Below are 23,526 nucleotides of genomic sequence, written 5' to 3'. Positions count from 1 at the left end.
GCCACCCGTGCCCCCTAACTTCTCCACGAAGTGGCATTATCTGGGAACATCTGTACGCCACGTGTTCTTGTGACAATCTCTCACTGAACAAGAGCAGCCAATGTATTATACGTCAAATACTAGTTTTTCATGTTCATGGATACAGGCAGGATCAAATTTAGCAATTATCACTGGAACTTGAAAATTTTCGACGTTAAATTTAACTCATATATCAGAATTATAGTAATATCACGCTAGCACGCAGGTACAAATTACCAGAATGAAATTTCAATATGCAGACACACTTATGACCAGAAACTATCATAGGTAACTAATGGTTCTCATTTCCGACAATCTTCACCTGTTGCTGACACCGTCATGAGGCGTACAACACCTGCGCACATTACACACTGTCCCGTCAAGCAGGTTTCCGCTTGAGAGCTTATTAAAAAGTCATCATTGATGATTGTGTTTCTAAAGACGCTTTGTTCTTGTAGGTGACGTGTTGTGATGATATATAGGAAGCCACGGGGATGGAATAGCTGTGTGACAAAGGCCGAGGCAGGGAAACAACAAGTACCATCTTTAAACGTATTGTGGTATGAGGCGGCCGGGGACTCAACCCCGGACCTTCCACTCTCCGGGCGGGCGCTACCACTAGACCACGGAGGCAGTCCATTGTTCTGTTTCAGAATGTTAGGTAATGCTATATGTGTCATTGTTGTTCGAGTGGGCAGTATTTCAGCTTATTAGGGTATAACTCGTCGAGTGCGTGCGTCCTGGTGGGTGATAGCATGAACAGTCTCTGACGTCATGGGGTATGCATAAACAGACAACCAGATCACACCTCTGATCCTCATTTTGTTTTACTCTTACGTTTGTTTGTTTGTTTGTTTGTTTGTGGCTCTTACAAAAGGGATGATTAATGAGGCGGCCTCTTCTGTGTGTCAAGTTAATATTATTGTAAACACTGTCCATCAGGTAAGATTTTGTTTGGAGACTAATACACTACCGGGCAAAAGAAAGTATACACTCATGTTTGAAATTTAATTTGACAAAAAACAAAACAAATGTTATCAAAACGTTAATAGGCTGAAACCAGTCGCCGAAACACTGCAAACGTAATGTCCTACACACAACTATGGTACTCGTATCAAATACATCACCAACGAATATATAACCTTTTCTTGTTTGTTTAAGTCACCAAGAAACATTGGTGATACTTTCTTTTGCCCGGCAGTTTACGTACATTAAAAAATCACTCTGCAAAGTTTCGAAAACAAGACCAATTGTGGTATTTATCATTCGATTATTCAATAAATTGACAATAGTTAACAAACAGATCAAATCAAGATTAATCCCTAAGTAATCCCCACCAAGCTCATCAACGTCAAACTCAGACACGCTGTAGCAAACACATAACGCTATATAATGTCCAAGCCTGCCATATGGCTGATCAGTAAAAAGGACATTGTCCAAATCCTACGAGTAACATTACGTCAACGTAACAGCGAGGGGTAGTCGACCATCGTCCAGTTAATCCGACACATTAAGGTCAGTTAGCCTAGATTATGTCCTTAAAAGCCAATGACCACGTGAAGGGACAGTTGTCTCGCCTAGTAGGTACTTACACTGATATATTTTAGATGCGTAAATCTTTACCCTTTCCCCCGGGCGGGGAATTCTTATTTTTCGCGTTACGCAGGGTTAAAGAGGAATGAGGGGATTTGTGAGAGTTACGGGTGTCACGTTGGAGATTTATGGCGAGATAAGGGAGATAATCGTGTTTGATTCATGACCAAGACATCATTAGTGACTGGGTGTCAAGGGGGATTGTTGTACGGAGAGATAATAGGCTGATTCAGGTCAGTCAATGGAGATCGATGTATGACAATGAGGTTTAACGCATCATTAATGAACAATATTGTTGTTGATACACAAGTCACGTGGGAAAAGTAGGTGAACACAACCCAAGGGGAGATAACTCCAATTGACACATTAATAACAATTTATTCCCGTAAAGCTAGTATTTAACAAAAAGATTAGGGATCGTGGATATCTTTGGGGATATGTTTTTTGTAGTGGCGACTGAGCACACAATTTTATAAAATTATTCCCCAAAATATTCATGATACCTGACCTTTTTTGTTCAGTTCAAATGAGTACTTGTCTGAGTAATCTGTGACGTCAACTTTCTGCAAAAAAAACTAATTATGACGACAGGGTGACATGTATTAATGAAAACAATGTCATAGAAATGTTCAGTTGACGGCATGTCCGGTCTATTTTTTTGGTCAACATCAAAGTATTATCTTACATTCTACGCGCTAGAATTTGCATGCTACGATTTCTGAGAAACAGTCAACTTCGGCTTTGTAGATTTAAAGGATAACATGATGAATATTCAATCAAATACTGAACACAAACGTTAGGGATCATGTAATAGTTCTATGCACCGTACACATATAAAGAAATTCAGGTTTCACTACAAAACAAAATCCCAAAAATATTCACGATCCTTAATGTTCAGTTTATAGAAAATATATCAACCTGTTCATGCAAAACACTTTGTTCTTTCAGAAGGTAAAACACATTTCCTCATTCCGCGTATTGGAATTACATAGAAAAACATCGCACACATCTTTTCAGTGATAATGACCTTAAAATGCTATTTTCTCTAATTATTTACTGAAGGCTAATTGAAGTGAAAATAGGAGGTGCCAGTTTTATGTGGACATTGATTTGGTCAGTGATGGCTGGATCGCGTCACGTGACATGTGTCAACACGTATATCTCATATATAACAACATACTACAGTTTCTTATTGCTTATAATGACCATCACGTGACAACAGACCCTGCAATTGATCTGAAGGGGTGACATATTGCATTATAGCGAGGGATTAAGAAGACATGCCCGACATTGCCCCAAGGGCAGGTAACTGGACACTCACAGTGATTTGTTTGAGTATATCTGACATGTTCACAATGTCACTGACCCCGATGCATGATCCCGCCGACATACGTGGACGATCTCGACTACACAGCACTACGGTAATATTGCAACAACGACGGCGTCTAGTGCCCGTCATCGACGCCTACTGCTTCTTTTCAAACCACATTTACATCCATGATTACTGCTAGTTATATGTCTACTACAAATGTACTTTTATTACACGTGCAAAACACGTGAAGATCCGGGTAGAATAGGTCTTCAGCTACCCATGCTTACCGTAAAAGGCAACTATGGACAGCTTGTCGTAAGAAGCGACTAACGGGATCGGGTGGTCATGCGTGGATCGATGCTCATGATGTCAATCACTGGATTGTCTGGTCCTGACTAGATTATTTACAGACCGCCGTCATAGCTGGAGTATTGCTAGGTGCCGCGTTACACGACAAACAAATAAACAAACAACACGTGTAAACTGCGATAGTACCCTGCTACTCGTATATAACATCGGTTTTCTCCAAAGTAGTTGCACAGTTTCAATATGTTGAACATGATATGATATATACACCACAACTTCCAGACACTTCTTCATGCTATACCTCAAAGTTTTTAGACCGCCTCCGTGGTCTAGTTCGATCCACAGTCGCGTCAAACCCAAAAATGTTAAAAGATGGTACTTGTTGTTACCCTGTCTGGCGCTCGGCATTAAGGGGCTAAAACAAGGACTGGTCGGCTCGAAGTCAGTATACTGTGTCTGAGTGGGATATTCATGTTAAACTGCGGCATGGTATCTCAGTGGGCTACCACTTTAAATCGGCATCAGTCCGGACTAGTACATGCAGCCACACAAACACACTCACACGTACATGCACGTCGCTATATAAGTGCAATAATCTTGGACGCGACGTTAAACCCCATTTCACCTCACCTCACCTCAAAGATTTTTATCTTCTGAATGTTATGATAATTATAATTATTTCTTTTCCCAGGCTAGCGGCTATTTGAGGTGACACTATTGAAAAAATATCACGATCCAAAATCATATTGTCCATCCTCTGCCGTCTTCATACAATACGATCCATGTATCACATATGCCAGACGCCACTCGTATCCTCAGCATATTAATTGCAATAGGAACCAGGGCTGTAATTGTAATACCGGTGATGATGTTGCAGTCATGCACGTAGACGTGACAGACATACTGGCAGACAATACCAGGATACCCTCAACAATACAAGGATGTTCGCACAATGCGGATGCGGTTAACAGGTGCGCGGCGATGTGTTGAGAGGAAGATATTTACTCAGAACAGACACCATGTGTAGCGCGTGCAGGGAAGGCCGCGTTTAACACATGGGAAAAACTGATGCCCATCAATCTATGGAAAGATGCTCTTTTGAAGGATTTTGATATCCTATTAAGTTGGAGTGTAAAATGTACAAATATTTGGCGTGTTCGTGAGTGAGTTCCTACGTGGGAATTTTAGGTCAATGTGAATAATATAAGCACAGTCATTATACCAGTATATTAAGCTGGGGATTAGAGTTGAGTGAGTGAGTATGGTTTTACGCCGATTTTAGCAATTTTCCAGCAATATCATGGCGGGGGACACCAGAAATGGGCTTCACACATTGTTCCCATGTCGGGAATCGAACCCGAGTCTTCGGCGTGACGAGCGGACACTTTAACCACTAGGCTACCCGACCGCCCCCTGGGAAATAGATGTGAGTCATAAGTGTCTACTGTCGGATGGAGAATGTGAGGGATTTTCAACAGTTTCAATCATGTTAACCACCCCTCAACGGGATGTGATAATATTTAGCATCACAGTCAATCATGGTGTGAATATAACAAACTGAAATATATTTTTTTTTGTGATGAACGCTTTTTTCTCCGTAAACTAGCAAATCCGGCGAGTGAGTGCATGAGTAGGTTGTCATGTCACTATAACCACAGTTGCAGCGATGGGCTTCACACATTGTACTCATGTGGGGGATCGAACCCGGGCCTTCGGCGAGACGAGCGAACGCTTTAACCACTAGACTACCCCACCCTTAAGGACCCTTAAGACGGAGCGAAGTGTCCACAAGGCTTACCGACCCGTGAAGATCCGGGGTAGAATAGGTTTTCAGGCACCCATGCTTGCCATAACAGACGACTATGCTTGTCGTAAGAGGCGACTAACAGGATCGGGAGGTCAGGCTCGCTGACTTGGTTGATGCATGTCATCGTATCCCTATTGCGTGGCTCGATGCTCATGATATCAATCATTGCATTTTTCTGGTCCAGACTCGATTATTTACAGACCGCCGTCATATAGCTGGAATATTGCTGGGTGTGGCGTAAAACAACAAACATATTAACAAGCAAACAAAAAAACAAACTAGCTAACATTTTACACATACTGGCGTAGGGGCGGTCGGGTAGCCTAGTGGTTAAAGCGTTCACTCGTCACACAGAAGACCCGGGTTCGATTCCCGACATGGGTACAATGTGTCAAGCCCATTTCTGGTGTCCCCCGCCGTGATATTGCTGGAATATTGCTAAAAGCGGCGTAAAACCATACTCGCTCACATACTGGCGTACGATGTACAACCCTACCACATGCCTTGTCAGTGTAAAGTTATAATTCAAGGCATATTTTACAGTTATGTAATACCTCGTGTTGAGATCCACCAAGTTGTGTAAGATGTTTCTGATGTAAAGTCTACATACCTACCGTGGGAACCATGGTGATGAGACGTGGCCACTCACTTCTTTCACACGTATCACATCCGGGCATCCGGCATCAATCAACCAAGTTGCCTTTTTGTCTGTTTAAGAAAGCACGTTTTCGCATACATCTAGCCGCTAGATTAATTTACATTGTTTCCCGTCTGACATCAAAACCGCGTTGCATGTTGTTGAAGGATGGATTTATTATGTGTTTGTTTTTTGTTTTTTTGTTAATTAAAGCAAACTAAGACAAAATTGTTATGGATGAGCAACTTCTTTATTACAATTGGGCAACGTTTCGGTGTAGATTCTAACACCGTTATCAAGCAAATGATGATAACGGTGTTAGAACCTACACCGAAACGTCGCCCAATTGTAAAAAAGAAGTTGCTCATCCATAACAATTTTGTCTTAGTTACCATTCCAACTTCTAAAAGCCACTCAAAGAAATTAAAGCAAACTTTAGAGAAGATGTATAAGTGTATGCACGAACATTTGTACCCGTGACGATTCGGGTTGAAATAGCTAGGTCTACAGCAGCCCATGCTTGCCGTAAAAGGCGAGTATGTTTGTCGCAAGAGGCGACTAACGGAATTGGGTGGTCAGGCTCGCTGACTTGGTTGACGAATGTCATCGTTTCCCAATTGCGTGGATCGTGGACCAAAATGCTCATGACATCAATCACTGGATTGTCTGGTCCTGACTCGACTTTTCACAGACGGCCGTCATATAGCTGGAACACTGCTGGGTGCGGCGTTAAACAACAAGCAATAATAACAACGAACATTTGCCTTGACATTAAATTTAAGGATGACAAGTTCAGTATGTTTATTTTGCCATCATCCATTTTTTGCCCCGATATGCGTGTTAAGTTTATAAACTACCGGACAAAAGAATGTATGTATGTACATGAAAATTCGATTTAACCAAAACTGGATTTGACAACAAAAAACACAAATGTTATCAAAACGTTAGTGGGCCGAAAACAGTCCCCGACACACTTCAAACTTAAGGTCCTAACCACAACTGTGATACCCGTATCAAATACATCACCATCGAAAAACCATTTTTGTTTGTTTCAATTTTAGTCATCATCAAACGTATCTGTTTAAGGATAAGACATATGGATGAACAACTTCTTTATTACAATTAGGAGCAACGTTTCGCTGTAGGTTCTTACACCGTTATCAAGCAAGTAATAAAGTACTCCAACTTCTAAATGCCTCTCAAAGAAGTAAAACATATCCGATTCTCAAACACCTGTCCCAGCATTTACTGAAACGTGTGGGGTTTTTTTTAAATCTGAGTCATTCTGACTCCAAATTCTGACCCCATAAATTCTACCGCGTTATAATTATGTAACTGCGACAAAACAATACAGTAAAGCCGTAGATTGTTTGAGAAACGCTCATGTCTTGTTAAGGAAATAACATTTTATTGTCTTGGACAAAAGGTATAATGTTCCATACATATTCTCGGGAGGTAGCAATTAAACAAAAAGTAATAATTCATAAGAAATTTATTATTTAAAAAAAAAACACCGCAAATGCAACGCCATCGCGAAGCTGAGTGTTATCTGAAGTGTACAGGACGCGTAGTGACGATCGATCATCCAAGCGCGTGGTAATCCATCTTTCTATACATTCCGTCACAACGCTGTGACGACAGCCGGCGAAACCAGCGACATCTGTATTACGCTGTTACGCACGAAGTGGCATTGTCACCTGAACAGAAACATCAAACCGTACCGCTTCCACCATTTCGGCAGCAAACGACCGAGATGACCAACGCCAGATGCTAGTCGGGAAACCACGCCACCGAATTATACCGAGAAGGGACGATTGTCAAGGTTTGTCGATCTCCGGCTTTCTGGGTCATTGGTTCGCTGGTGTACGTCGTGTGCCTCGAAAAAGACTGCAGATATTTTTAAGAGAACCTTCAAATCATTCTACCTTGAAATTCTCTCATAAACAATTTGTGTCAGAGTTAATATTGTACCCGTATCTCCACAGCCATGGCAATAGGTGCGAGACAGCAACACGACCTCATTTTCATATCTGTAAATGTTTTCTGATATGCTTGAAACATACCACTTTAAGAGTAAAACCGTGTACCGTACATTAAACCTCAACTCGCTGTGTTACCTGTGTGTTTGCACCTGCCTTGCGTTCTCCATCAAAAAGACCGACAAAAGAAAGGCCCATTGTAGTCGCACAGCGAACACGCGTACGGCTAAGTCGTGGACGCTTTTTCAAATAATGACATTTGCCTTAAAATTTGATATGCTCGCGTGCAGAAATACCGGTACACGATTTTGCGAGAAGCAAAGCAAATTGATTCACACGAAGGAATATTTCTGCCTCATATAATCGTCTTGAAAAGCTGAGTTAGAGTTGAAAAGTAAATCTTGTTTGAATATTCCAACTGAGTCTAGAATGGACAGCCTAGCGGTTGAGGCGAGGCCTAACAATAGACACTGTGTGTTGGGAGGAGTTTGGTCGTCAATGACGGCTAACAAATATTGTAGCACAGCGATGATAACAGCTGAGATATGCTTTTATTGACCTCTCACACAATAAACTGAGAATTCCTAGTTTCTAAAGGGAATTATACGATTGACTGAAATGAATTTTGGCTGTAACATTTACCTACGCCGAGAACAGCGCTTACTCCTTCCTCCCCGTTGTGACGACGCGGCTGTTAAATCTCCCTCCCTGCTTGACACCGATAAGTTCACACTACCTGTTTTTAATTGACTTTTTACAACTTTTCAACGATGTTGATGTTTCCAATTTGCAATGCTAAGATAAATTATACGACTCCTGACCTTTTTTCGGCCCTCAGAGGTCGCAATGGTAAGGAGTGATCATGTCGCGGTCATGACTATGACCGTTGCTTCAGCGCAGGGCATTTCATCAATGTGAAATAAAGATGAAAGTTATATCTCCGTGTAGCGACTCGGTTCAAGTTAAGCCTTTTATCGACAGCTAATATGTGGGAATCAGTAGAATTAAACAGTTATTTGGAGGAGTTTTCTGACATATTTTCTTTCTTTAATACGGTCAATATTTTGAAATATTATTTATGGCTTCCTTTGAACTTAGCAATGCCCTTTGTTATTTTTCAGTAATCTACTAAAATTCACTTAGATATTCAAGGTATTTTGCAAAGAAATATCAATATAATAAGTTTCAGAAAAAAATATATGACAAAACCAAATAATTGATATATTTATTTCTGTTAATGGTTTCTTAAAAGTGTCATTCACGTTAACTTTGTCTCGTTATAAAATGACGATAATAGCGGTAGTTTATGCATGTATCACTGCTGCCATATCCATCAGCATTCTTAATATAGAGTCGGTTCACCACAGATAAATAATGTGTCCCACGTGAACTAGGAGCAGTGATTTTTTATACATATCCTGAAAGTATATATATATGCTTTTGTCTCATAAGATCACTGGCTGTTTGTTTTTAACCGGCCATTCAAAGTGAACTTCGCATCTTAGATAGTTCAACCGTACAGCGGCGGGTCCTACATGTGATAAATCCCATCTTTGTAGCTCTTATAGGAACTTAAAGCAAACTTGCATTAAAAAGGTTTCCATGTATAAAAGACAGGAGGGGATGGAGGTTAAATGGATTTCTCTAAGTATTCATCAAAATGAGTCATACTCCATTTACAGATCATATATGTCTTCAATATAATGTATCTTCTGGTATGACCTCACCCACGTTTTCCCCTGACTGATGAAGAGATATCCAGCATGGCTTCAGCATGGCATCTTACACAGCATGGTGACTTCACTTGTTTCTTTAAACCACTGCTGGGAGGCACGGGTGGCTGTGCGGAGTTGCGTCCCTTTGACACGCCAGTAACCTATGATTGTGGGTCCGAATACCGGTTCGCCTTGATTATGTTTCTAGGTTGTCAGTACGATACCAATGCTCGTGTGTTTCACCAAGTGGTAAACGTCTGAGACCTGCATCACTTGGGGTTTCCTCCCACATCAAGCTGACACGCGGTGATATAAATGAAATATTGATAAAGATACTGATACCGTTAATCTTCACTCACTCACTCTCTCACTCCTCGCACTGTCATTCTCATACAAACACTCGTTTTATAGTTCCAAAGTATGTATCATTTCCTGAATATGTTTTTTCATCACATTTAACACACCAAATGGCGGCGCCTTCGGCAAGTGATCTAGTTCAAAATCTCGCCTCTGTTCACTCCCCAGCGACTGAGTGCCCTGTAGGATGATATGGAAAGGTGAACGCAGCCACACAGCTTGGGTACATTCTCCCAAGGGAGTTGAGAATGTAAATTCATAATATACACTGATTCGTTAACTTTGAATTGTCTCAATATACAATGTCATATTGTTATCATTACATGTATTTAGACATTCTTTGTACTGGATGATCTTGTCTGGGTTACCTTTATTTCGCTTCTGTTTGTGACTGAAGAAACACACTTACAACGGTTTTACGCGTTGTTCTAACAAAATTTCATAACCAAAATCCAACTCAAATCTAAAACAAGATTTTTATGAATGTACGTGTGTTATGCAAGTGCTTCACAAATCCAATGCAGCACTTGTGTCCTCTACAAGTGGTATACAAATCCTTAACAAGACTTATACAACTCAAGAATAAGTCATGTATAAGTCTTATACAAGTGTCATTAAAGTTCTAAACAGGTCAAATGGCTGTCTGTATACCTTTAAACTACAAAGTTGTACAGATCAAACAAGTCATATACAAGTTGTATACAAGTCAAAATATGAAAATTCCGAACATGTCTTATACATGTTAAAACAAGGTCTGAACAAGTGCTGAACAAGTCCTTTACAAGTCTTACACAAGTCAAATACAAGTTGTATACAAGTCAAATACATGTCATCTATACATGTCTCAAACAGGGGCCATTCAAGTCCTCAACATTATGATACAAGTCACATACAATGCAAGTCAAACAAGCCAGCCTTTAACGGGTTCCGTAGAAGTTTAAACTTTATAGTTCAACAAGTCTTAACAACAGATATCGAGGTTAATCACATAATTAATTAATTTTATGTTCGGTTCATGTCAGTTGCCCATCAACTAAATTTACTGCATCAACTGGGTTCAAGGTTGATATGTAGATCATGGCAACGTCACAAAAACGTTTCAGCACAAAAGACCACGGTTCTACTCATGCAGTGCTCGTTCTTGTATAGGAATAAGACGGGGGTGAATGTCGGTTAAACAAGCCAGCGTACTCCATCACATCTTTGTTGTGAGATGAGGGGGAGAGGGTGCCTTTTACCGGTCTGTAATAAACAAGAAAAGCTGAATGATGATCATTCGACATTGAAGCTCGGTATTTCTCTTTGTAATAGCTGACTAAGAAAGGGCGTTTAATGCACTGTTAATTCAGAAAGAGAAGACACTATCCCATTTGTCGATCGTAAGAAATAAGGTCATTGTAAATCCAGCGCAGCATGTGGCTTATGTAAGTAGACATACGATTATTATGTTTCTTTGAGAGATGACGACGTATGGCCTCAGTGTGAGCAATGGGGGCACCCCGGGCTTCCATTCCGGATCCACCGCTGTGGGCACGACCCCCAATGTAAACAAGTGCGACTATCAGAGCCCCAGTGTTGTAAAAGGGTAGATTATGCCGAAAATGCTGCGATCGACAGATACATTCCGTATACGCATCGGCACAATCCGAGTAGGCCCGATTGTTGCTGAATGTATAAAATCAAGACACGATGTATGACGAAATAAAAATAAGCATCCATTTTTCAAAGCCTATTGAATGCCGAATGTAAATTAACAGGCAAAGAAGGTATACGTCATGTTTAATGGTGGCAAAAAATGAAACAAACAAGACATTATTATTCGATGGTGATGTATTTGATACGGGTATCACTGTTGTGTTTTGGACATCAAGATTGCAGTGTTTCGGTGTCTGTTCAGCCTAGTAACGTTTTGATAACATTTGTTTTTTGTCAAATCCAGTTTTCAACTGCATACTTTATTTTGCCCGGAAGTTTGTATAAACCAAAGTGACAATATTGGGCGATTGCTAATCATGACACAGCATTTGGCGATTGTGGCGACCGTGAATATTCAAATGGAATTTCAGTAGCCGATTTCTTCTCATTTAGGCAGAGGGGCGGTCGGGTATCCTAGTGGTTAAAGCGTTCGCTCGTCACACAGAAGACCCGGGTTCGATTCCCGACATGGGTACAATGTGTGAAGCCCATTTCTGGTGTCCCCCGCCGTGATATTGCTGGAATATTGCTAAAAGCGGCCTAAAACCATACTCACTCACTCACTCATTTCGGCAGATATACGGCTTATGGTTCAGGGCAGGTATCCAATGGCAGCTGTCCCATGTCTCTATATTACTCAACGGCGACAATTCCACGCAGTCACACACACACACACACACACACACACACATGTCAATATAAGGAAAGGAATATGTTTGGAATGGGTCAAGATAACAGAGAATTGTATATTGCATTATTCGGTACACCAATTCCAAGTGAGTGAGTGAGTGAGTGAGTGAGTATGGGTTTACGCCGCTTTTAGCAATATGCCAGCAATATCACGGCGGGGACACCAGAAATGGGCTTCAGGCATTGTACCCATGTCGGGAATCGAACCTGGGTCTTCGGCGTGACGAGCGAACGCTTTAACCACTAGGCTACCCGAACGCCCCCATTCCAAGTGAGATCGCTCGGATTAATAAGTTTCCAGATTTATAAAGTATATGCAATATCCTTCTATATATATATACTAACGAAAAAAGTAACTGTGCTTCATAAGTTCAATAAATAAAAAATATTCTGAATTTCAGTAATGCATCTTTTAATACATGTTCATTTTAAGGTCGTGATTCACAGTTTGCACGTGCATGTTAATTCAAGGCGCAGAATTTGCATGTGTTGTAACAGACTTTTTGAGGCACCACAACATAGCTGTACTGTACTGCCATGGCCGGCTGTTTCTCAAGAACTCTTCTGATGAGAACGATGAAATGGAGCGACGCCTACGACAGGACCAGTTGGGCCAATATTTGGCTGACATTTGGAACTCTGTGCAAATGTGTTTGTTTGTTGTTTAACGCCGCACTCAACAATATGCCAACTGTATGACAGCCGTCTGAAAATAATCCAGTCACGCAAATGGGATACGATGACATGCATCAGCCAAGTCAGCGAACCCGACCACCCGATCCCGTCAGTCGCCTCTGACAAGCATAGAACGCCTATTCTACTGCGGATCTTCACGGGGCGTGCAAATTCGTGTACTAGTAAACAAGCATGCACGGGGTATTTGGGACACCAATCCCACCAAATTGTTGTGCTCCCCACCCTATTCTCGCTAAAGAGGTAAGAGTTTCCCAAAAATAAATCATTATTCATAAGTTATGTGGATTTGCAAAGAGTGATTTATTTTCTCAGATATATATATACAGCTCATGGTCTTAATCAGCGTATGCTTCACATGGCAGTCTATACGTAGTATGGGGCACGGGTGGCCCAGTCGTCTGCGAGGCGCCGCGATACACTGTGCAGAGTTGCGTCCCTAGGGCACGCCAGAAACCTTTTATTGTGGGTTCGAATCTCGGTTCGCCCCGATTATGTTTCTAGGTTTGTCAGCACCATACCCGTGCTCGTGGGTTTCACAGAAGTGGTAAACGTCTGAGACCTGCATCAGTTCAGGCTTTCCTCCCACATCAAACTGACACGCCGTGATATAACTGAAATACTGTTAAAAATGGCGTTAAACCCATCTCACTCACTATACGTATTGGTCTACGTAGGTCACGATCTCCGTCTACGTAAGTCTAAATCACCGTCTACGTACGGTCACGGTCACCGTCTACAAACGGTCTAAATCACCGCCTACGCCGAGGTCTATACATTATCGTGTACGCAATCCTCTTCATCGTCGTATAGTTACTGTTTACGCGGCGGTCCACGTCACCACGTCGCCAACGTCACGGTCTAATTTAGCGTCTTTATCGACGTCTACGTCCCTGTCTACGTATAAGACCGTCTACGCCATGATCTACATCTCCGTATTCGCCACTGGATACATCATGGTCTACGGTACGATCTACGTGATGGTCTATACGTCGTATATATTCATCATGGCAACGTAACGTATTAAAAATTAAACATGTAATGAAACACAAATACATTCCACCTAATTTCATCAGATGTATTGTCGAATAGTTGAACTCCTATTTGGGCTGTTGTTATGAGTACAAACTTTTCACGCATACACGTCGCAATATAAGTGCAATAATCTTGATCGCGACGTTAAAACCCAATCCACCTTACTTCACCTACGGTCGTACGACAAAAAGGGGCGGTCGGGTAGTCTTGTGGTTAAAGCGTTCGCTCGTCACGCCGAAGACCCGGGATCGATTCCCGACATAGGTACAATGTGTAAAGCCCATTTGTGGTATCCCCCGCCGTGATATTGCTGGAATATTCCCAAAAGCGGCGTAAAACCATACTCACTCACTCGTACGACAAAAATGGGGCCCAGGTGGCAACAATGGCACTCATTGTTTCACGACGGTGTGTGCTATACCGGGCTGGCATGTGTATGATCGAGTCAGTCAAACAAGCGATTGATAACATGAGCCAAATTACACATTGAATTCCGCTGATGATTTTAATCGTCTGTGACAACCAGTTGCCACTGGGAACTATTCGGTCCCGACATCCCATGGACTATTGACCCGTGAAGATTCCGGGTTGGAATAGGTCTTCAGCAACCCATGCTTGCCGTAAAAGATGACTATGCTTGTCGTAAAAGGCGACTAACGAGATCGGGTGGTCAGACTCGCTGACTTGATAACGCATGTCATCGATCCCAATTGCGTGAATCGATGCTCATGATATCAATCACTGGATTGTCTGGTCCGGACTCGATTATTTACATACCGCCGCTGGAATATTGCTGAGTGCGGCGTTAAACAACAAACCAACCAGCCATTGCCACCTTTTGACCGGTGGGTGAATGTAATCAGTCCGCAATATCATGGCGACCTCTAAATAATCACACACCAGGACCATTTTCCCGTTGCCAGTGATGATAATTCTGTTGATGTGCTCGGCAGACCAGTACTGTGTCGCCTGATACTTAAGACATTCCTGCACTGTGCCATGTGGCCGCAGAGGATGGGTGTGTAACAGGAGTGATGTTTTGATTAGGCAACATACTTCAGTGATGTATGTTTTGGTCTATGTCGTTGCATTCCCCAGGATTTGAATTAGCTTTCTCAGACTCCTCATCGTTAACCTTTTGCGTGACATGGAGCGGAAAGTCTTGTCACGGCTCAAACGTTTCTAAGGTGAGGTTGGTTGGTTGTTTGGTTGTTTGGTTGTTTAACGCCGCCCTCAGCAATATTCCAACTATATGACGGCAGTCTGTAAATAATCGAGTCTGGACCAGACAATCCAGTGATTAATATCATGAGCATCGATCCACGCAATTGGGATCAATGACATGCATCAACCAAGTCAGCGAGCCTGACCACCCGATCCCGTTTGTCGCCTTTGACGAAAAGCATAGTCACCTTTTACGGCAAGGATGGGTTGCTGAAGACCTATTCTACCCCGGAATCTCTAAGGTGAGGCGTTTCAGAGCATAGTATTCGACGTTCTAATTATACTACCCCAAAAGGCATGCCCACCCGATTTCACAGAGTCTGGGTACTCTATCCCCGCTGTAGTTTCACAGGGTGGCATTTGGAACAATGGGTTGGAGTGAGTAAGTATGGTTTAACGCCGCTTTAAACAATATTTCAGAAATTTCACGGCGGGGGACACAATAAATGGGCTTCACTTGTACCAATGTCGGGAATCGAACCCGGGTCTTCGGCGTGGCATTCAAACGCTTTAACCACTAGACTACCCATCCGATCGCCCCACAAAGGGTTGGAAACACATATTTGTTTTCCTTACCGTGAAGATGAAGAACAATGTCTATCCTCTGCTGGTAAATACGACAGTCACGTGAATTAGGTTCAATGTTATATTTTATTCATCAACAGTTCCTTTATGTACACACAATACAATCCACAGGACAAGTTTATGCAGTTCTTCACTCGTAACAAAATGGGAGGACTGTCGTCCAACTTGAACCATTCTTCCATACAATCAGAAACAACTGAGTAACCATTGTCTTAACACCCTTCTTACATTCATCAACGAGCTGAGGTAACAAACCTCTTCGGTCAACTTCGGTAGAACCCGACATTCGCGAGGAAACCATACACACCATTCGAGACTTCACTGTGTGAATATTATTAACAGCTGTGAGACAGCAGAATCGGCGAAGTTCTTTATGTACAACGATAATTGTCAAGGAGACAAACAAACTTTAACAAGTCAAACTATTGACCCAAGAAAGCACTATGCACAGACTTATTACAAAGCAATAAACCAGTTAACAAGTTCGTGTAATTAATAATTTGGAAATCAGAAACAAAAATCGTGTCCCTGGTGCTAGACCCTCAACTATAAAATCTATATTTTACATTATCACAATAATCAGCCAAGGGTGGACCACTCAGGAACAGGACTTCGTTGAAAATGAGAGTTATCTCCCTTTACGGGGGAACAATTTCAAACATTTCATAAATAATGTTTAATGTAATATTACCAATTGTTGTGCATGTCCTTTCCAATGGAGCAAAATCGTGGCCAATTATTCTATTGCATGTGCACACCTAGCTTGTCAGGACTATATTCACAATTATTTATAAATGAGTTGGCAAAATGCTAGTAAAACTTATCACAGTGTTTTATGTCTTGAAAGACCCTTTCTATCGGACGCATCACAATACTGCAGTACACTTGTCGTTTCTTTTAGTCCTAAACAAAATGAATAATGATCATTTATGAACCCTAAAAGAATTTTCAAGAAAGAAATTCCTACGATGAACTTGGCAGTGATAATAGTTTAGGAACTTGTAAAACATAATTAAGTATATTAGCATGATCGTGTACAGTATTGTTAACGCCCAATCAAATTGCAGTTTCCCAATGTGCCCGTATCCTGGACATGCGCAGACACATTACACGGTCGCTATTTCATGGAAATCACTTGAAATCGATCATATGACCGACCTACACAAACGATCAGTTAAAAAAACTCGTTACTATTAGCTTCACAGTTAGGGTAGTACGTTTAAAATAACATTTCATTCTTCGGACCAAATCCACAGCAAGAAAATATGCGGAATTCCACACGAAAAATCACGACCGCTATACAATCGATACCACAAATAATATTCAAGTATTTCCTTCTCTTAGCTAATCACGAGACATCGGTGTTGAATTATGTAAACTAACAAGATTACAGAGGGTGAGGTAGAATTAGAGTTTAAGTTAATTTAATTTAATAAGTTTAATAAGGAGAGATACCCAAGTCTAACACAGAGGTAGGGTAAGAAGTGTTTATATTAAATCATAGAATTTGCAGGTATCCGGCATCAGGTTATGGGACCTTTATTGCATTGATGGCTGCCGTTGACGGTGTCAATCCATTTGTCTCTCACAATATTGCTCAATAGTTCGTATTAGTTGATCGATACTTGAATAATAGTATCGCAATATTAGCAAATCAAACCATAGTGATCGAATATAACACACTTAAGTCGTCGAACAGTCGGATAAGTCAAAATCAGTAATATATAAATATTAAATTATGTACTTGGCTCATATTCGAGGCAATGGTTGTGCTTGGTCTGTTGCAAATGACGATGAATATGATGAAACGGTAGCGGGTACATATGACTCGTATAAATAAACAACTCGGGTCGAGGCAGTGCGACTTGACGTCACTTGTCACGTGTTGCCAAGTCACATGATCATGTGTCTTCTGGCAATGTCATAAATAAGGCGACGACGTCACGTGAAAGTGTCACATGACATGAGATGTCGCTGGCAGTGTCCGTACTTATGGCAGGCTGAGGCGAGAATTGGTAGCAATGACGTCACGAAGTCGCGTATCACATCACTTGCGAAGTCATGGGCGACGTGGCAGGTCGTCATCAGGTTCCCGGGGGGTTCCTGTTGGGGGAGCACTGGCTTATTGCGGTGGGGGTTGCAGTCCTGAACCGCTTAGGTTGGGGGGCGGGGAATCACCCGGACATCGGACTCCGACTTTGCTCAACAACAAACGCCGGGTTGGTCATATAAATTGATATCCCTCACGTCTGTGGGTGTCGTCGGCTGGCCATTTAAAGGGTCGGACTTTGTCGGAGTTTCTGGGGCTTCTTGAACCGTAGACAAATTATTTGCAAAACACTGCTCTATTTGCTCCTGACAATACCGCAAACAATCCTGAAAAGACAAAAACACAAAGCATAAGTTCCTTTAACGTCTTTCGTAAAAAAAAATTTTACGTCAACTTTAATATACAAAGGCCGTTAATTCAAGACTGTGCATTTAATCAATCAAGGGCTGGCACTTAGCGTTATCATTGAACTAACTTCCCTTGATAATGCCTCATTGGTTAGTGCCACGACCCATCACGAGGGGACTGACCCTCAATTAACGCCATGTAACATAAAAGACCCTTTGTTCCTTGGTCATATACCCCGGGGGGGACGTTCCCGAAACTCCCGGGGGGTGATGAAATCATTTCCCATGGCCTCGGTTAAGACCCAATTCACCACAAACAAGTCATTACATCTGAGCAACAGGCAGGATTTGCTTAATTCCCAACAGGTCCCTGTATAAGAGATTAACGGACTAATATTGTTACACTTACCACTTCTATGCCTGTTATGAGGACGAGTTTTTCTAAGAATTTCACATCTTGTGGTTCTGACGCACTGAACAGGCCGTGAACTGCAGCGCCCAAGCTCCCGGCGGCGATCATTGATGGGGGATACATCATAAATTTGCAATCTGTGAAAAAAAAATTAAGAAATTAATTGACAATAAATCGGGTACCTTAGGATTACGGTTTCTGGAATGTCTTGATGACTATACGAAAATTCGATAAAGTATTTAACTTCCAAGTCATCCTTCCCGATAAAACCTTTTATCAATCTAAAACCAGATCGCTATTCTGTATGCAGTGATTTCAGGTTTTGAAGTTTAAAGATTATTTGGATAAATATTTCCTGTACATTTTCATATGGGAAAAGGCTGAACGAAAATAAGTTACAAAATATAATTTCTTCCATCATTGAGTGTAACGGCAACATTTCGTGCACTGAACATTCGCCGACATTTATAACCTTCATTTAACTTCTTGTAACACAAAATGTTACAAATAAGTTACAGTGTTTCCTGTTACGCCCTTGGCGAAATCGGCCAGATTATGCGAAACATAGTTCCAAAATTGACGTCATGGTCATTGTTCTCCAAAACACATGCTATCAGACACCTCTGTGTGTACATTTCCAAACAGCTGACTGAGCAAGTGCGCACCTAACTCCCACACATAATCCTGTAGGCATTAAGTTCGATACTATTCACTTGGAAAAATTCTTGACACAAGTTTTAACACCCTTGACGGGCGGAATGCAACAACGGCCCTTGACACGTCATAGCGAGGACAACTTAAGCTGGTCGTGTTGCCGCAAGTATATCACTGGGACTCGACTTTTAATTAGAAGGAAACAATTGTCAAATTAATGTAGAGTTCCCGTGGTTTGCGACACTGAGCAGTCGTTAGGTCTCAGCTTGGCAAGGAAGTCACTGAGAAACACGACCCGCTAGACTTTTTATGACCGATGTATCCTGCTCTATTGGGACATCTCATCAATCTTGAGAATCTGTTAGCTCCGGTGCAAGTATGGCACAATTAAAAATTCCAATTTCAATAGATCTTTTCCCCAGTAGAACCAGCGCAAACTCAATTTAAGGTGTTTCACATTTCGACGCGTAGGTGTCTAGGCTATTTCAAAAAGATGAAGAGGAAACGAACGTCCTTAAATAGTAAACCAGTTTGGCAAAATAACCAATTTAAATAATTCATTCCAATCAATAACGCAATTATTGTTAGGTTACAGAATGAATCAATTATCGGTAGATTTACTACAGTGCGAGATGGTCGCTGTGAACAAATGGCCCAGGTGCAGAAAGATCTTGTAAGCGAGACCAACAGTTCTGGACGAAGGGAAACAACTCGTGTTGGCTTAGTGAGTGCGCCGACCACCTACAGTGGAATGTCGAGCATTTCGCCGACAGGTCACGCATCAGCCATCAAGGTCGCCACCTTGATACCGGCGAGGGACATACAAGTGGGGCCTTTGTTTGACAAGATTTAACTCACTGGCGATTCTGGACAGTGATACAAAGATGTCTTCCATTTACAAAAGATCTAGTCTCATTATGAAAAAAACAACCGTCATGTTGAACACGCATCATTTCGCCGTTCGCACTTGTTGACTAAACACTCGACTTGGACCATCCACTCCCAGTAGATTTTTTTTGAGAGATTCAACTCGAAACGACGCTGATACTATCTGGTTACGTCAATGTGAGGAGTTCCTAGCACGTCAATGGACCTATTTTGCACGCTGCACGGTGGGAAAAGTGTTCATTCAACCAATCATGTTGCAGAATGCATGTGTCATGGATACGTCTTGAGAATTTTTTTTCGACCGGCGAGATATGTTCAATTTCATTCACTACTTGGCCGTTACACATCACATGCGAAAATACATTTAAAAGTTGGAAAAAAAAAGTTGTTGATAGAAATGTTTTTTACCTGTAGCACATAATGCGATAAAGGCTTGGGCGTGCCGCTTGATGATTCCCGATTTTTCCTTGTCTGGAATGAGTCGGGAGAGAAGCTGGTCCAGGAAGTCGTGTGGTGTCACCGCTGATAAATCCCATTTCAGATGATAAAGAACTTGCAGTTCCATATCCTGTAATTAAGATTAACATACTTGATGAACAGGCCAAAATAAACAAAGGTTCAAAATCGGCATGTTCAATTTGTATGCATGCATATAATTTGACAAACAGTGCAGTTTCATTTTCACTGATAGATAATCCCACTTGCCGAGTCCAAGTCAATGCTCTCATTGCAGATTAAAAAATCATACGTTTTCTAATGCTAGATTCTATTCAATGTTTTCCCACCCAAAGTACACAAGAGTACATTCACAACCATTTTCCCTAATCGCTTTCGCCACCACAGCAGAACGCATTGCCCCGGACACCGCCGCATCAACTATAGTGCCCGACCACACCCACTTTGAAATGACCGACAGTCCGAACATCAGCTGTTGGTATGATTTAGCCGCGAGGCAGATCGTTTCACACGCCGAGTCATCAAACGGCAGCAATGTACATATCACTAAAACAACAAGCGACACCACCCCGGCTGTCTTGCACAACAGCAACTATCAACACACACAAGCAGTCATACAAAAAGGAAAAAATGTATGTACCATTAATGATTGGAGGCCAATCGAATTGTCAGTATATATGACCAATTTCTCTGCAGTCAATGGGTTCGTTTCCTTCAGCTTGGACGCAAGGAACATACACGCACTTCCTAATAGCTGGAGACTAGTCCTGTGAGTATCCTTCACGCACAAAAATCTGTCCAAGTAATTCATAGCTAATGGAAACACTTCCTCTTCGCACTGCTGTTCTTCACAAACCTGTAATAAGAAACGAACATTTTAGCCTAAACCTCAATAAATAATATTTCCTATCACATTTATAGACACTGAAGTTCAATTTATCATGTGAAATAAAAGCCTAACAACTGCGTGTATCTCATTTCACTGCCCCGTGTAAATGAGTGACCGTATTATTAAGGGTCCGTAATTCGAGGTAAGCCAACTATTTCCTGAGTGAAAGTTGTCACATCTAACTGCCAGCCTAAATCAGTCCTGAATTGACACTTATCCAAAGCATCCAATCTATAGACAAAAGAGCAGTGAAATTATCGACAATTAAGTCCTCATTTCAATGCAAATTTCTCAATACGACACAAAGCATGTGAAAAAAGTCAGTTAAAACTCTAAACTTGAGTCATGTGGTATGCTTATATCTGCCAACCGACAAAAGCCCGCCAGTTCACTAGCTGCGCAGCCCTGGGCAGCTCAAGTCGCATTCATCCAAAAATATCAATAAAATTTGTAAAAATTCCAAAGTCACCCGAAATTATTTTTTTCTTCGATAAAAAAAGAATGTTGAGTCGATATTGCAACTGGAATGCTTTGTAAGCCTAAAGGTTCTTAAAATTTCACGCAAATGCAAATTTGGTGCTGCTTATGCCATTTCCATGAAGAACAAGACGATTTCAATGGAAAACTTGCGACTTTATCCCCATAAAAATTCTAACAAAGTCATTTAAGCTGAAAAAGTTATATATCGAATACCAAACTGTAGCAATTTTAATGCACATTCTGATGAATTTTCAAAAGTTCTTGATTGAGCAATATCGGCATTAAATATTTCCAACTTTTGTACAGTACCCCCGCTTGCACATGAGGCCAGGGCGATCGCCATGTTAGAAAATCTCGGTCTCTGAACAGCCCGACACAGGCGTAATAAAAATTCATATAAATGTTACTATCCAACATTTTGAATGACATTATGGACCAAAGGAAGGCTAAAGGTGTCCTCTACACGACTGCATCACTGTCAGTTGAAAATAATCCAATTTCGGTGAAATTTTGATCTCTGAACCGTACGAGGTAGCGTGACAAGTCAAGTATTACAATCAGCACCCACCTCTGACATCCACTGGGATACCATTTTCCGCATAGATGGTCGAATGTCCGTCTGCACACAAGTAAAGTAGGATATGTGAGGTACATATCTATCCTCAGTATCAAGCAAATTCTTCAACACTCTCTTGTCTTTGATTAAAACGGGGTCTTCGTAGGCCCTTGGATTCGTGTCGCTCTCACAACACATCAGATCCATCGTACAGAAAATCGCTTCGCTTCGAAGCAGCTCGTCTTAATTCAACGACTCTGCTTTGCTTGGGCTGGTGGTAAATCCAAGTAAGAATGAATCAATATTAATTTCTTGATGGGTGAGGTAGATATGTTTGGCCGGAGTGCTGTAGGTAGAAGTGCACAAGCCACCGGCCACCCCCAAATGACAGACTCGCTTGTATTTATAACCACATTTCAATGGGTCTCGGCTAAGCCGAGCTACAATGAGCGCATGCGCAGAAGACCAAACTAAGGAGAATTCAGTTTCGAGCTAACTTTGTGGCTCGATATCTTTCTACAAAATTCCAAATTTATCGGAATGTCCAACTTAGGAGTATTTTGAGATGTAGTACTAGTTATTTAACTGGTAAAATTTGAAAAACAAGGCTTAATTATGCCTTAAAAGAACTTTCTTTCTCTTCCTCATGAATATTCATTAGGCATATTGAGGACACTGAACGCAGTGGAGCATTCACGATTTTCAGTAAACAAAGAGCTAGCGGCAGGACGGGGAAGAGAAGAAAATCGGCTGCCTGTAGCTGGACTTATACCATTCTCATGGATGTATCTTAACTTTATATCTGTTTTCGAACAAGACAGGTTGGCCATTGTATTTTATATGAATTTTGTTCAGTATTTTTGGTAGCTGAAATTCCTTCTATCGAGAATCCCCGTCAAACATTCCATTTCAAGGGGCCAAGCGACAAGGTGACCGCTCATCCGCCTTTGTCTACCCTTCATTAAGTCTATTTAATGCCGTGCTAGCCAACTTATTTTTACATGTATAATTTTTCTGATTTTTTATCTTGTTTTTAGTGCACTTATTTGGGAAAAGTAACGTTTATTAAATGAAAACCAAGGGTAGTTTATTGTGTGGGGTCTATGCTAATTTATGGCTGCGGTGAGTCTGTAGTTGCCGAGCTAGGA

The 23,526-nt window shown here is 41.4% G+C and overlaps 1 protein-coding gene across 1 annotated transcript; it reads right to left on the bottom strand.

The window, feature by feature from the left end:
- Positions 1 to 15,693: 15,693 nt before the first annotated feature.
- On the bottom strand, positions 15,694 to 22,776 carry LOC139474553 (G1/S-specific cyclin-D2-like). The gene is made up of 5 exons (XM_071257615.1): positions 22,391 to 22,776; positions 21,094 to 21,309; positions 20,406 to 20,565; positions 18,453 to 18,592; positions 15,694 to 18,022 (listed from the first exon to the last, which is right to left on the bottom strand). Exons 1-5 carry the CDS (start codon positions 22,583 to 22,585, stop codon positions 17,849 to 17,851), a joined length of 885 nt encoding a protein of 294 aa, XP_071113716.1. The 5' UTR covers positions 22,586 to 22,776; the 3' UTR covers positions 15,694 to 17,848.
- Positions 22,777 to 23,526: the final 750 nt, after the last annotated feature.

The sequence above is a fragment of the Haliotis cracherodii genome, unplaced genomic scaffold (genome assembly GCF_022045235.1).
Source record: "Haliotis cracherodii isolate W230 unplaced genomic scaffold, xgHalCrac1.p SCAF_3, whole genome shotgun sequence".
NCBI classification, from domain to species: Eukaryota; Metazoa; Mollusca; class Gastropoda; order Lepetellida; family Haliotidae; genus Haliotis; species Haliotis cracherodii.
Note: the sequence above shows the minus strand (reverse complement) of the source record. Positions and strands in the feature narration are given on the sequence as shown.

What these genes read in the sequence shown, in the direction of transcription:
- LOC139474553 (XM_071257615.1), bottom strand. Translation starts at nt 22,585, where the DNA reads ATGGATCTGATGTGTTGTGAGAGCGACACGAATCCAAGGGCCTACGAA. An exon ending in TTGGCCTCCAATCATTAATG is followed by an intron (nt 20,566 to 21,093) that starts GTACATACATTT and finishes TCTTAATTACAG; the next exon opens with GATATGGAACTGCAAGTTCT. An exon ending in TATCGCATTATGTGCTACAG is followed by an intron (nt 18,593 to 20,405) that starts GTAAAAAACATT and finishes TTTTTTTCACAG; the next exon opens with ATTGCAAATTTATGATGTAT.